The 13,843-nt window shown below is 48.3% G+C and overlaps 6 protein-coding genes across 6 annotated transcripts; 3 read left to right on the top strand and 3 right to left on the bottom strand.

Annotated features, from left to right (window-relative positions):
- Positions 1-553: 553 nt before the first annotated feature.
- On the top strand, positions 554-2,363 carry Pdw03_2538 (Major facilitator superfamily domain, general substrate transporter; the record flags this gene model as incomplete). The annotated part of the gene is made up of 4 exons (XM_066100222.1): positions 554-614; positions 674-1,866; positions 1,952-2,056; positions 2,115-2,363. The coding sequence occupies 4 exons, from the start codon at positions 554-556 to the stop codon at positions 2,361-2,363; spliced, it is 1,608 nt and encodes a 535-aa protein (XP_065955622.1).
- A 263-nt stretch (positions 2,364-2,626) lies between these two features.
- Positions 2,627-3,897, bottom strand: Pdw03_2539 (Integral membrane protein Pth11-like, putative; the record flags this gene model as incomplete). The annotated part of the gene is made up of 5 exons (XM_014681793.1): positions 2,627-2,913; positions 2,978-3,048; positions 3,108-3,481; positions 3,533-3,600; positions 3,657-3,897. The coding sequence occupies 5 exons, from the start codon at positions 3,895-3,897 to the stop codon at positions 2,627-2,629; spliced, it is 1,041 nt and encodes a 346-aa protein (XP_014537279.1).
- A 1,615-nt stretch (positions 3,898-5,512) lies between these two features.
- Pdw03_2540 (Glucose/ribitol dehydrogenase) lies at positions 5,513-6,470 on the top strand (the record flags this gene model as incomplete). The annotated part of the gene is made up of 3 exons (XM_014681794.1): positions 5,513-5,543; positions 5,612-6,067; positions 6,121-6,470. The coding sequence occupies 3 exons, from the start codon at positions 5,513-5,515 to the stop codon at positions 6,468-6,470; spliced, it is 837 nt and encodes a 278-aa protein (XP_014537280.1).
- A 77-nt stretch (positions 6,471-6,547) lies between these two features.
- Pdw03_2541 (Fungal transcriptional regulatory protein, N-terminal) lies at positions 6,548-8,014 on the bottom strand (the record flags this gene model as incomplete). Its single annotated transcript, XM_014681795.2, has 1 exon — positions 6,548-8,014. The coding sequence occupies one exon, from the start codon at positions 8,012-8,014 to the stop codon at positions 6,548-6,550; it is 1,467 nt and encodes a 488-aa protein (XP_014537281.2).
- Positions 8,015-8,993: 979 nt separating this feature from the next.
- On the bottom strand, positions 8,994-10,485 carry Pdw03_2542 (uncharacterized protein; the record flags this gene model as incomplete). The annotated part of the gene is made up of 5 exons (XM_066100223.1): positions 8,994-9,524; positions 9,596-9,808; positions 9,855-9,952; positions 10,007-10,280; positions 10,330-10,485. 5 exons carry the CDS (start codon positions 10,483-10,485, stop codon positions 8,994-8,996), a joined length of 1,272 nt encoding a protein of 423 aa, XP_065955623.1.
- Positions 10,486-12,098: 1,613 nt separating this feature from the next.
- On the top strand, positions 12,099-13,477 carry Pdw03_2543 (Male sterility, NAD-binding; the record flags this gene model as incomplete). Its single annotated transcript, XM_014681797.2, has 2 exons — positions 12,099-12,235; positions 12,289-13,477. 2 exons carry the CDS (start codon positions 12,099-12,101, stop codon positions 13,475-13,477), a joined length of 1,326 nt encoding a protein of 441 aa, XP_014537283.2.
- Between the last annotated feature and the right edge of the window lie 366 nt (positions 13,478-13,843).

Consider the following 13,843-nt stretch of genomic DNA (forward strand, 5'->3'; position numbering starts at 1 on the left):
TTGTATTGATGTGCGTCAATTTCAATTGACTGAAAGGGATCGGCGGATGTTGCAGCCGGACTTTAATCTTACTGTTTACCCGTGGAGTGATCAAAGTCGAGAGATGTTTCGTGCTTATATTTGGTCGCTTTGACTGAGGCTTTTTTTTTTTTTTGTGGCTTTTTTAAAAGGTGGACCACGGAAAGGTCCCAGTTCTCGTTTACCGATTTTCTCTTATCAGTAGTCTCGGTGAAAATTTGGTTTGCAGCTAGAAGCTTTAACTTGACCTGAAAGATAACAGTGCAGTGACGGTGAATTCAAAGATAAAAAAGGATCGGGGAAATCTTCCTGACAAACCCGAATCTCGCCAAGCCGGCACGTTTAGCACATTCTGATTCGACCGAGTGGTCGGTATCAGATATGGAGAGTATAATCGAGGGTTCCCCCGCAGTCTATATTCACCCTTGATAAGGCTGCAGTTGAAGATCGTGCCAATTCATAGATTGTTTAAATAGATAGGCTATCGCGCCTTTTTCGATCGAATTTATCCCTTCTTTTCAGTCTCCCTCAAACGATGGAGGACACTTATCAAGATGAGACCAATTGGGCTCCAGGAACAGTGAGACTAGAAGATGGTAAGTAGTCAAGATTCACCCAAATTACATTCTATATGCATCATCATTTACAAAGTCAGTCCATCAATCTAGAGACCAATTAGTCCTATTCCCCATCCCATCATCCGACCCTAACGATCCCCTCAATTGGTCAACAGCTCGCAAAGCCCTAAATTTCACCCTAGTCAGCTTCTTCGTCCTATGGACCTTTGTCCAAATTGATATCAGCTTCACAGCATGGGGCCAGATGCAAGAAGAGCTCAACTTCTCAGTCAACATCCTAAACGCCAACACAGCCATCAACTATAGCGGTCTCGCCGTAGGCTGCATATTCTTCATGCCCCTAGTCCACAAGTACGGCCGACGCCCAATCTACATATTCAGTGTCGCCCTCCAGTTCGCCTCGTGCATCTGGCAAGCCAGGATAACTACCGTCGGCGATCTATTGGGCAGCGGCCTGATCTCCGGCATCGGCGGCGCAATCAGCGAGATCGTTGTGCAGGTCACCATTGCTGACATCTTCTTCGTGCACCAGCACGCCACGATGAACGGATGGTTTCTCGTCATCCAGTCTACAGGTGCATCTCTGGGTCCCGTGGCATCGGGATACATCGTGGTGGCACAAGGGTGGAGGTGGATATGGTGGTGGTGTGCAATTTTCTTCGGCGTCACCCTACTCTGTGTGATTTTTCTATTCGAGGAATCGAAGTTTGTTCCCATTCTGGACGGTCGCGACGCTACCGCACATCCACAGGTGACCGAAGAACCGTCCAAATTACGCATCGACGGGGATGTGGTCGACGCAAAGAGCGCTACTGAGGCATTCGCTAGCCGCGTGCATACCAACCCGGACATTCAGTTGAAGACATATTTCCAGCGCATGGCCTTGGTGACCCCGACCGCTGAAGCGCTGTGGCCACACTTCTATCAACCCATCGTGGCGCTCTTTACCTTCCCGGCGGTTTCGTATGCCGCTATCACGTATGGGTCTACGCTGTGCTGGTTTGCGATCATGACTTCCCTGCAAGCCTCTTATATGATTCTACCGCCTTATAACTTCGACGCTGTTGGGGTTGGGCTGATGAATGTGGCTCCATTTGTCGGATCCGTTCTCGGTTTCCCCTTTGGTGGACATTTGAGTGATAAATCTATTTTGTGGTTGTCCAAGCGCAATGGTGGTATTTATGAACCGGAGATGCGACTTTGGCTTGCTCTGCCTATTGCTATTGTCAGTCCGGCAGGAATACTGATGTTCGGGTTGGGTCTTACCTATGTGAGTAGTGTGCATCCAGAGAGCATGACCGAAAAGAAAAAAAAAACAAAAAAAAAAAAACCTCTACTTTTCTAACACTATCTAGGGTGTGCATTGGGCTCTTCTTGCTGTGGGATTTGGATTCTTTGGGTTTTCACTTGCTGCCGTTGGCGGCATTACGCTTTCGTATCTCATGGATTGTTATCAAGACGTAAGGATCTATTTCAATCTGAGGGCTTGGGTTCCTACTCTAACTTGATAACTCCTAGATTATTGGCGACGCATTAGTTGGAGTGATCTTCATGCGTAACATCTTCTCGGTGATTGTACTTTTTGTGTTAACGCCTTGGGTCAATAGGATGGGCATGCGAGACTTGCATATCCTGATTGCAGTTATTGCATTTGTGATACTGTTGCTCCCTATCCCACTTCTAATCTGGGGTAAGAAGGCTAGGATTGCTACGGCGCCGAGTTATAGGAAAATGGCGGCAAACCAGCTAAGCCATCGGACTGTTTAAATATCATCCTCCTTCAACTCCACTTGTGCCACATGTTAGATCTCTCTTGAATGTATTGGTTGAAAAGGTAGTTCTGTAACATTAGGAAATGGTATCGCATCTCGAGATAAGCTCATCAATGTATGTCAAATGAAGTAATAAAGGTGTACAGGGTAGTGAAAGTATCACAAAGGAAATAAACGAACGTGTCAAAGATTCCTCCCCGAATACCCCTGTGCACTAAAGATGGAGCCTCTCCACCCCTGGAAATTGAAACCGCCGAGCTAAACTCTCCCCACTGCCTCCTCGTCCTTGAATTCCTCATACGGAGGCACCTCAGTAGTTGGCCGAACGGCAAAAGAATTGCTTTTCGTATGATTGGAAGCGATAGCATCTCCCGTATTGCTCGAGCCAATAAGAGTCCTTTCGGATATGTTGTTGGCGGAACGAACTTGAGACCAGAAATTGTGACGACCCAACTTGAAAAGAGGGCGGAGATTAGGGAGACAAGCAGCTGTGATTCCAACTGCTGCTTCGATACATGTCCACACGATGACGGGCACTTGGTTGTCTGGAGAAACGGTGAGTGACATCAATCAGGAAATTGAAAGAAACACTAGCACATCAATACTCACAGGTAATATCAGGGCCTAGATCAACGAGTCGAATCATGGCACTGAGGCGGAAACAACTGAAGACCAAAGTTCTAGACACGAAGCGTTAGCATCCTTCCACAACAGCACGAAAGAGAATCAAGAAACATACAACCCGCCGACGAGGAAGATTCCAGAAAGAAGAGCTTTCTGCGACTTTGAAATCGGCAAAATCCACACTACTTTCATGGGCATGATCAAGAGGATGACATCGGAGAGGATGTTGGGTATTTGTATGCCATAGTAGAATTTGGCTGGGTCAAGACAGGCTCCTTCAACGGACTGGTCCCAGAACTTCTTGGTAGGAATACAGAGAAGAGCACCAGAAACGTAAACGCCCACAACCCAGAGACTGACAAACCCAAACATGACGTTCACGGCAATTGTCATGTGTCGGACTGCAAAGAGTCGCTTGTACAGCGCCAGAATAGAGAATTTAATCAGGGCGATGCAGGCGGTGTAGATAAAGGGGTTGGCGAATCCGACCTACCGGGGGGTCAATTCGTGTCTCTGATCTTGTGTTTCATTTATACATACTTGAAAGTAGACCCGACGATTCTTGGCTGGGATCATGGTGATGTGGGACCCCATTCCGTTGAACAGAACTGATCGTAATGTTAGTTTCAAGTTGGCTGGAATGGGGTATGCTGTTATCACTTACGAACAACAACTCCACTGGAGCATGCATATTTGAAGAACAGAGCAGCCATAATCAAATAGTCATCGATGAAAAGCTTGCTCCCGGTCACCTTCCTCGCCAGGATCCTCAAAGCAACGGCGAGAGTCGACAAAGTGTAAGCAAAGACCAGCGCAATAATCATCGACCGACGCAGGTCCTGGTTTGGGTGCTTGAAGTCTCCCGGTGTCCACGTGGGAGTGGAGGGGTATTCTGTGGAAGACATGACAGGCAGGTCTAGTGGATCGACTCCAACAACGAGCTGAAACTAAACGAGGGACAGTTGTTGGCTTGAAGGATTTGGAATATCATTCAAGACTGCGATTTGGGGTCTTAAATATACTTCAGGGATACGAGGAATGGGGGACAACCGCTCCATGTATGCATCATATCTTTCTTGCTTTAAGACAAGAACGCGAAAATCCTATGAAAGGGTTACCGATCACATCAATGACAGGATATCTACTAGTTGCAGATGGCTTTTCACCCTAGACATGGTCTAGATAGTGCGAACGACTACATGGCTGTGTTGCGGAACTATTTTTGCCTGGAAAAAAAAATCCACGGTGATTCTAATCAACGGCCCGTCAGATCAAAAATTGTCAAGGTGTTGTGTGCCATGGCCGTGTACAACATAGATGTCACCAATCATACTGAGATATCGGAGCTCTTTCCTGATATATCATCTTGGGAAAGTGGATATATCAGATTTGGACCTGACACATATTAGATCCACTTTGTTGCAAGACTTTTCCCCCGAAAACTCAGTGGATGGGTTCTACTTTGTGTTGAGCGGTATGGCAGAATGGGCTGGCTCATTACTGAATGAACGATGGAGACAACTATTGAAATTATACAGCTAAGTAGGATGGGTCATTTCTCCGCAGTCAAGATCTCACCTCGGAGGATTAAGCAACGAAATTTCGAAAACGTGTCCCTCTTCTCAAGCAAGAAGCAAGAAATGAACAGGAAAAAAAACCGCACGCCATTTTGACCTTAGCTAAACCGAGGTACAATTTCCCGTACACTTGGCACATGATCAGAAATAGATGCAAAAACTTTGTCTGGAGAATCGCAATGCCTCCATTCACTGACAGCTATCTCCACTACCCGCAAGGTAGCCAAAACGCCGTGATCGACCAATAATTGACAGGAAGGCGGGTCTTCGTGTACTCTTCTGAAGTGGTCGTTATGGCAAATCGTCGTCTAATAAGACTATTGCGGTCTGGATCTTGATGAAGGTTCCATTGGACAATCTGATCAATCTCAAAAGGCGCTGGTATGTATCCACCAGATGTCGGCCCATAGATTTTCCGGTGTTAAAATGCCCGGTTTTTCAACCACCCCTGGCAAGACCATTCAATGCCCAAATTCCTCCGGACAATATTCACCTCAAACGTGCGCCATACATTTGTAACAACAGCGATTCTGATTCTAGCCTTGTGGATTTCCACAAAGCCGACGGCATTGCTGACTTTTGAGTGCCGTATCTCATCTCCAATGCACTTTGGACTCCGGATGATCCACCCTTCCCCCCTCCCCCGACTCTTTCCCCGCGCCCAATCATATCGTATCATTTCATGTTGCTCCTTCCGGCTCCACTGTGGACCTACGGCGAACCTTGGAAGTGCATCGATCTCCTTCCGGCCCAATTGTTGAATCTGATGCTCGAGCATGGACCTGTCCAATCAAAGAAATGCGATGCTTGAGATGCATGCCGTCGACGATTAGCGCTAAGCCACTCGATCGATCAAATCATCCCCCCTCCCTCAACCAAAAATAATTCGTCAAAGTTCTTTCGCTGAAATATCATCATTCGACATCGCAAACTCTACGTGAAAATGGCCAAGGTCGCTCTCATCACCGGTGGCAGTATGTATCATTTACAGTCATCTCACGGACTGTCGATCATTAATTGACTAAAAGTTTAAAATACACAGCCAGTGGAATCGGGCTTGCCGTAGCCCAGGACCTGGTCCAGACCGGCAGCTGGCAGGTCAGCATCATCGGTAGCAACAAGGAACGAGGCCAAGAAGCAGTGGCTTCCCTTTCCGGCGTCACATTCTATCAAGCCGATGTGCGAAACTACCAGCAACTAGCTAGTGTATTTGACAAGATCTTCAATGTCACTGGTCGACTAGACTTTGTTTTCGCCAATGCCGGGAAAGCAGAGTACATCGATTTCTTTGCCCAGTCCGAGACCGACATCCCGCCTCAACCGGGTTCCGAAATAGTTGATATCAACCTGAATGGCGCTCTTTATACCAGTTATCTCGCGATGCACTATTTTCGTCGCTCTCCGGAGTCCACAAAAGGGCATAGGAATTTGATCCTTACATCGAGTGTTGGGGGTTTATACCCCTGCATGTTAACCCCGGTATACTCTGGCACTAAACGTGAGTGGAGATCAAGTTGATTTCGCCATCAAGCATGGCTAATCTATTGTTAGATGCGATCATTGGATTCACGCGCTCTGTTGGAGAACGGCTCTGGGAAGAGGGCGTACGGGTCAATGCTCTGTGCCCTGGAGTAGTGGAAACGCCTCTTTTAGCTGTTGAGGAGTTCTACGCGCTTTTCTCACGGGAAATCTTAATTCCTATGGCCGTTGTAACGGGTGTAGTATTACAGCTGCTGTCTGGGGAGGCTATGACTGATGCCAGAGGGACGCGCGTCGCGGGCGATGAGATGCATTCCCGGGCTGTTCACGTTTCCGGGAAGAACTTTCTGTTTATTGAAAAGCCCGAGATTTATGATGAGCAGACTCGGATCACATGGGCTGCAATGATGGGGCATAAGTAATTCCCGTTTGAGGGTTTCGCCACGCCGGTTCGGCTGCGTTGTGGCCCAATGTTGAAACAATGCAACTTTTAGATTAGCTACGTTGTACCCTGTGCGTCTGCCCACGTGGAAGGCGTCTGGCGCACATAATCACCTATATCGAACCAGTGGATCTGGTCCCCGCCATCCCTTGCGTCCCATACTGAGGACAATAAGCGTCGAACTTGAAGCTGCGATTGCCTGGAAAAAGTCACAACATCATCGATCTTGTCAACGACTGCGGCTCGCGTTTCAGCCTCGGTGATCTCAAAGCCCGCGATCGTATATGGAAGTGCTGTGCATGGTATTGAGCGCCCTGTCGAGCGCAAGGCTATACCGATCTCCGCGGTAATAGCGCGAGACAGCTGCAGTGCTTCCTTGTCGTGTTGCCCGTAGGGATAGCGCAGCCGATGTAGAATCAGCAAAGCCGAAAGACGGAGGACTTTCGCCTGAGCAAGCATCCCTACAACCTCAGACCGAGTAAATCGTTCAACCAAGTCCGGTGGTGGCGAGGGTTTCCATTGCCCCAGAGAACCCCGTACCGTCTCCAACCGTTTAACCACATCAGCATCCACTCTACCGCCAGAAACCTTCATCAAATGGCCAGCCTCACAGAGATCATATAAATAAGCAAAAAGCGACGAGCTAAGCCCAAGGTACCGATCAACCACACCGCAACGATCACGTTCACCGATGCGGATAGTCGGCACCTCGGACCGAATCAGACATTCAAACGTCTCCGTACTAACCAAGCACATCAACATATCCATAACGCCATGATTCATCGCCAAGAGATTCTGATAAACCGGCTTGACAAGCGCCAGCGTGCAATGCGATATAAGAAACGGCTGGCCATCGACAACATGCAAAGCGAACGTCACTATGGCCACACCGAGCACGAGCGCAGTAATCAAATCCTGTTTTTCGGATATCTGCAACGACCGGAGTCCCGAAACCGCCAGTGCAGCTCGCCGGTGCCCGACTTCGACACTTGTCTTGGTGTACTGCGTGTACTGGTCTCCGAGGAGTACGGCGGCACAGGCGACTGTGGCGTCTTTCAAGATAGACGTGGGGCCGGGTTGGAGAAGGTTCTGAATGAAACAACGGTGGTGCGATTCGTGGAAGCTTGATCCGATTAGAAATTTGTCTAGTGGGGATGGTGCGACGATGTCTTTCATCAGGTTGAGGAAGTGTCTTTCCCACCGGTCTAGTTCGGGAAATAAGGCCGGGTTGCTGTATAGGCCTTTGTCGAAGGGGATGTAGGAATCGCAATGGGAGGCCATTTGAGGTGGAGACAGGTCGAGGTTCTTTGTGTTGCGAGTGCCCGAGCTGAAGCCGGAGGGAAGGATATAAGATACTTTTCTGGAAACGCGTGGTTTTCGTCCGAGTTTTGCGACATTTCGGGTCGTTTTGCAAATTTTCTTTAATCGGCCACATCGCTCGCATGATGCTGCAGTTGTTCGTCGGCATTTTTCTTTCAGGGTGTGACATTGATCGCAGGCTCGTTTGGGGGTGGGTGGAGACATCGTCGGTTGTTTGGAAGTGGTTTACCGCAGCGAATTCGGTGGCAGGTATCCCAATTGTAATTTAACTGATCTCGGGGCTCAACGGGATGTGTTTCTGAGGATGAATCCCTCACATCTCCCACCTTGAACCTTGAAAGCATCAATGTGAGGACTTCCAAATAAACCGACGATAAGGTCGGGTGGACTTGACTATTTCGCACAAGCGCCAATCTTTTGCGGGGATACACTTGCCAACACCGCAGATTGCCGCTTTTAGCGCCTGGCTCGAGATTCCTGCCTATCTCTATCTGCTAACATTCCTCTCTCTGGAATGCCTGATGCTCATTTTTACACTCGACCTCCATGCAAATCCCCGCAAGGTTGAAGATCCTCCACGCCAGGATGACCACAAAAGTGAACTGCACAATTGGGCCATTTAGTGACTGCCACGAGTGAGTATCCAAAAAGATTCCCGGGTCTACGTAGCTTGCGGATGGAGATCTTTGTTGCAGACCCAATGAGCGTGACCTCGTGGGTCCGAGCAATGATCCCGGCACAGATGCCCTAGAGCAAAAGAAGGACGATATTGGACGGTAGATAGTGAGTCGAAACTGAGCAGGGAAGAGATTATACAATCGGACTCGGTCGTTCCTTGCTTAGGGCTCCTATCAACATAACAAATAGTAGTCGATCATTTCTCCACTGCAGATCAGAAGCTAAGAGAAACCCATACTAAAAGCCTTACGGCAGTCTCGTGAGCGTTGGGAATATTTGATTTCTACAACACCCGTCTCAGCAATTCTTTCTTCTGGGAGAGAGAAGGTGAGGGCCCTGTCAAGCGTGTCAATCCTGAACCACGTCATCTTTAGAAGACCAGTCTGTAACATGTGGGAGAACATCACCTCCCTTTCATTAAAGAGATGCTTGACAAAATAACCACGACACGCTCCAGTCATACAGGCGGAAAAAAAATACATTAATATCCAAATCCAAATCCACCTCAGCAGTCCAAATCATCCGCAATGTGCCTCCAAACAGCTTCGGGCAGTCTCCCATGAATCCAGTAACCACCATCCTCCCCATCCAGGCCACACGCTTTCCACGTCACCAACAAATCATCCAAGCGAGTGTTAGTCTCCCGCAGAATTCCACAGTAATCAGTACTACCTTGTATAAATAAGGGAGTTTCACCTTGGATATTGAGATCATAAAGCGGTAAACTTTTCCAAGACGCGATACGCGGTTGAGCCGCTCGGCTACCATATGATTTTGGCACCATGGGGCTCTTCTTCCGGCCCTTGTGCTGATCGACGATCTCTCCAATGCACTCTGGCTGCTGGCCCTCGTGAACTGCACGACGGATGTGTGTTGCGAGTCGAACTAGTGAAGGAGTGTTGTATTCACTCGTTGGGATTGGATCCGGTATAGGCATCATGTACCAGGTATTGTGCAGGCTTGCCTCGGACTGGAGCGTTTTGGAAATATCAAGAACTAAGCCAAAGCTGTGGGCCGTAGGGGAATGTAAAGCAGCCTGTGTGGGAGGGTAATCTCAGTGAACTTGTTTCATTTCGGGTTAACTGACTGGAAGGTGGGATTACTCACACTGTAGATAAAAGCCAACACGAGATCATGCTCAGTCACCTTGGCCTTAAAACTTTCAGCCTCATCCAGCCAGTTCAGGATTTGTCTTCGGGGAATGAACAAGGTCCTGCCGACACGTCTCGCAGACGGGTAGCAGATATCTCGCCCGATTTGCTTCCCGAGAGCCCTCATTCCGGCTACCCCAAGTTCGACGCATCGAACTTTTGTGGAGGTCTGCGATCTGATAACACTCGATCTTCTCAATGCATGTTTCTAATACTTCTGGCTTCAGCGACAGGGGTGGGCGACCAGGGATGGTATGGGTAATGCGCTCTCCCCGGAGCAAGCTGCAATAAGCCTGGATGATTTGATAGGCGCCTAGAATCACATGGTCAGTGCTACTGCATGGGTGCTTTCGGGGACGTCCACTACCATTTGCATCGCAGAGGGGTTGTAGAAACTTGAATCCTATAATACAGGCATCGAGCAAGAATACCGTTCGTATGGAAAAGACTCGCTGCTTCCATGCGTGCAGGATTCCATAGCCGAAGTCTAATGCCTTGTCAAGTGACTCGGAGTCAATCAGTTGTGGTGAGTTCGGTTCAGGAGAAACTTGGAGAATGTCGCTGAGTTCTTGTTTAAGGGTTCTTCCTTCCCATACCTCGGCCAGGTCACCGAGTTCTTTGGGATCCAAGAATTTCGTTTTCTGTTCAATGTTAGACTTTGCGCGACGGTTGATGTTCCTAACTACCGACCAACGGGTCCATTCGCAGGTTCAATACAGGCCATTGTGAGACAAGAGTATCGGCAGCGAATTGAAAGTCGAGAGGGCTAGGATTGGTCTTCACGACGATTGACAGAGTGAACTCGAGAAGTCGGCCATAGCCCATATCGAGTGGACCTGGTTTCATATTGAAAGAAAGGAGTGATAATTTGGAGGGACTCTATCGAGCACAGTAAGATAGAACAAGCTACACGATGCACTCTATGGAATCTACCTACAAGGTTATATTAGGAACAAAAGTCGACCGGGGAAGGCCGGGAGGAAAATAAACATGTCATCTGTATTTCATCCCAACTTTTAACCTCCCTCCCCACATAATTGCCCTCTGGAATGCAGGCCTTGTGAATCTCCTCGAATGAGCTTCCTGACACACTCAAGTGGGAATTCTACACCATGGCAGAGACGCCCCTGGAATGTTGGATCATACATTTGGCCTCACACCGGCTTCCCTGTCGCTCACAATTGCCCAAAATCCGCAGCGGTCTTGATAAAGGAGATTCGAAATGTGCCCGGAGGGTAGTTCTACACCAATTGCAGGCGTGTAGTCGATGCTTGTGGAAATCTTCCGACCATTTCCTATCTGACTGCAAGGCACGAATTCCAGCTTGTCGCAACGAGAGTGAGGATGTTGAACTCTTGTTCTTGTGAGCCAAACGCTGTTGGCACACTCGCTAACCCATCAGTGATACAAGGCATCAAGACACTCGTTGGTACGACGGAGTCGCTGCGCCTGGCAGGACTTAGAATCTGGCTTGACAGCGAGTTAATTGATGGTGTGTAGGGAGATTGATAGAAGCCTTCAATGACATACAAGGCTTTTTCAAATTCTTACAAGTTAGTACCTAACGGGATACATTGGGGCCAGAGTATGAGCAGCCCAACTTGGATTTGACGGCGCTCCAAATCGAGTTCTTATTTCAACTGCCCGATGGAACAATTTGATTGTGAGTCGGACTATACTAAGGCTGGAAACTGTTAGCGTCGAATGGGATTGCATCACAGGAAGCTTCAACTTGTTTTTTTTCTTTGGTTCAGAAGAGCAATGATATCCGGAAAGCAGATGTGATCGCGATCCATTCGGTATGAGATCAAATCTAGAGCTCGAAGAACAAAATTCAATATATTGGGTGATCTAGTGAATTTTCAGTCTATACGAAGTAGACGCATGGGAATTCGAGTTGCTAAATTGTCTCGTTGGCTAGATACTGCATGGAGCGGCGTGCATTTATTTACATGAATCTCACCCCTTGTGTCGGTAAATCCATACTAAGCGAGGTTCGTCCATTATTGTTTCGAGAGTTGGCTAGAAGCAGTCGACATTTTCCTCCCATATGTACAACAGATGATTGTAGTTTAATCGAGTATGTAGTACATGGCGCCTGCACTACATTTCCCCTATCGGCCAGAAGGAACTCAAGATCCATCTCACTCAGTTTCTCTCTGTCTATAAGAAGTACCTGTAGCTTGGCTCTTCCTAAATAACTCTCCCTGAGGTTTCTCCTGGTGTGATGGGTCACACAGCTGGATCCACCTTGTCTGCAGATCTATATGCGCCCGAAATCAGAATTCACTGCTGTCATCGAGATTCCAGACAAAAGATCCAACAACCATTTCAACCTTTTTAATCTCCCTGGAAGGCCGCCCATGGGCCCATTTATAGCATTACAGATGCCAACTCATTCTGCAGATTTCCGTGTTACCTGTGAAAGCGAAGAGTGGATTCAAATCGCATGATCCATCATGATATGGGACTATTTCAATGGCAAGACTTTGTTCATCACCGGGGGTACGGGCTTCGTTGGAACTGCACTTCTATGCCGACTTTTGAGTCAGTCATCTCCGAAACGAGTATATGTGCTATGCTGGGGTGGCTTCGAGTAAGTGATCAAACCAAATGTAGATCACCGGATCACTTAATTTGAATGACCAGCAAAGCGAAAATAAAATGGTCCGACATGCTTCCTTCTTCCACGGCACAAACCCTCATCACAGACGAACGGATCACTTTCCTTGACGGCGAATTGGGAAATACCACGACGATGACTTTGTCCGAAGAGACACTGCAGATGCTGAAAAGGACAGTACAGATTGTCTTTCACGCCGCAACATCAGCGCAGCTACACAAGACTCTACCAGAGTTAGCACACACTGTGCTAGCACCAAGCATATGTCTCACAACTTATGCCCTAAAATTCCCGAACCTTGAGCGCTTCGTATTTTTCTCAACTGCCTACGCCAACGCCCATCTATGGAAAGCCCAGGAATCAACAGACGTCTCAGTTGACGAGAGGATATATCCCCTCGGCAGGGAGGAGGAAGATTATTACAGGATCGCACTAGAGGCATGGAATGCAGTACAGAAAACCGGCTCATCCGAAGAATACAACGCCCACGATTTCCCATGGCCATATGCATACGCCAAGCACCTCGCCGAACGACTCGTCTTACAAAAGGCAGGTGAGCGCAACAAGATGGACAAGGTCCTAGTCATCAGACCGTCTGTCCTCGGACCAGCCGATAAATTCCCATTCCCCGGTTTTGCGACCTTACATGGAGCCCCTTCGACAGCCTGTGCAGCAGCGTACTTGCTACATGCAGGTCGGCGAATCAAACTCTCAACGCGATGTGAGAAACCACATCAAGAGTCCACGATCGATGAGGTCCCGGTTGATGTTGTGGTGGATCGAACACTGGTCCATGTGGCGCTGGGGACGAGTGGGTGTGTCCATGCAGTGAGTGGGGAGCAGGGCCGGTTATCGACTGAGGAATGGTGGTGTGCGGTTCAGAAAGAGAGACGGCTGCCATGGAATGCGAAGCCGTCTTGGACATCTGATGACTGGCATTCTCCCAATCTCCACTTTGTGGCTCGGCGGTTCAAGATTATTGGTACTTCGTTTGCGTTCTCACAGGAACGGACATTGAGGGCTACCGAGAAGCTAAGCGCCGAGGAGAAGAAGAATCTTCAGTTGTTTGCTGATCGGTCGAAACCATACTCTCTGCATTTGCGACGGCATCAGATTCATCATCACGCTGTTGAAGTGGCCAAGAAGAAAAAGTGGCCTCTGTGCTCTGCCGGTCTCCTTTGTCGGAAAGGAAGACCTGTGGCCCACAAAACATAAGAAGGGAAAGGCTTGAACATGGATATCTTGGGGCTGTGCACAGCACAGCTCTCTTCTAGCGGAATTAATAACCTTCCTTTCCTATTGATTATAAATCTCCAATGGTGCTCTCGAAAGGAACTAATTGCAAGGAACTAATTTAGACCCTCTGTGAGCAGACTGGCTGAATTCGTTCGGGAATCTGAATAATACACTCGGGATCCGAATCTACTCACTGATAGCACTAAGCTTATCAGGTTTGGATGTCTTGTATGTCTTGCATACAGACAGTTTGCCCTTCTCAGATTCACAGATGGACCACGAAAAAGGCGGAGAAAAGGCTTAAGAAGTCGAAGGAACAAAGCTTGGCTTTTGTCGTTCTGGTCT

This window comes from Penicillium digitatum, chromosome 1 (genome assembly GCF_016767815.1).
Source record: "Penicillium digitatum chromosome 1, complete sequence".
In the NCBI taxonomy this organism is placed as follows: Eukaryota; Fungi; Ascomycota; class Eurotiomycetes; order Eurotiales; family Aspergillaceae; genus Penicillium; species Penicillium digitatum.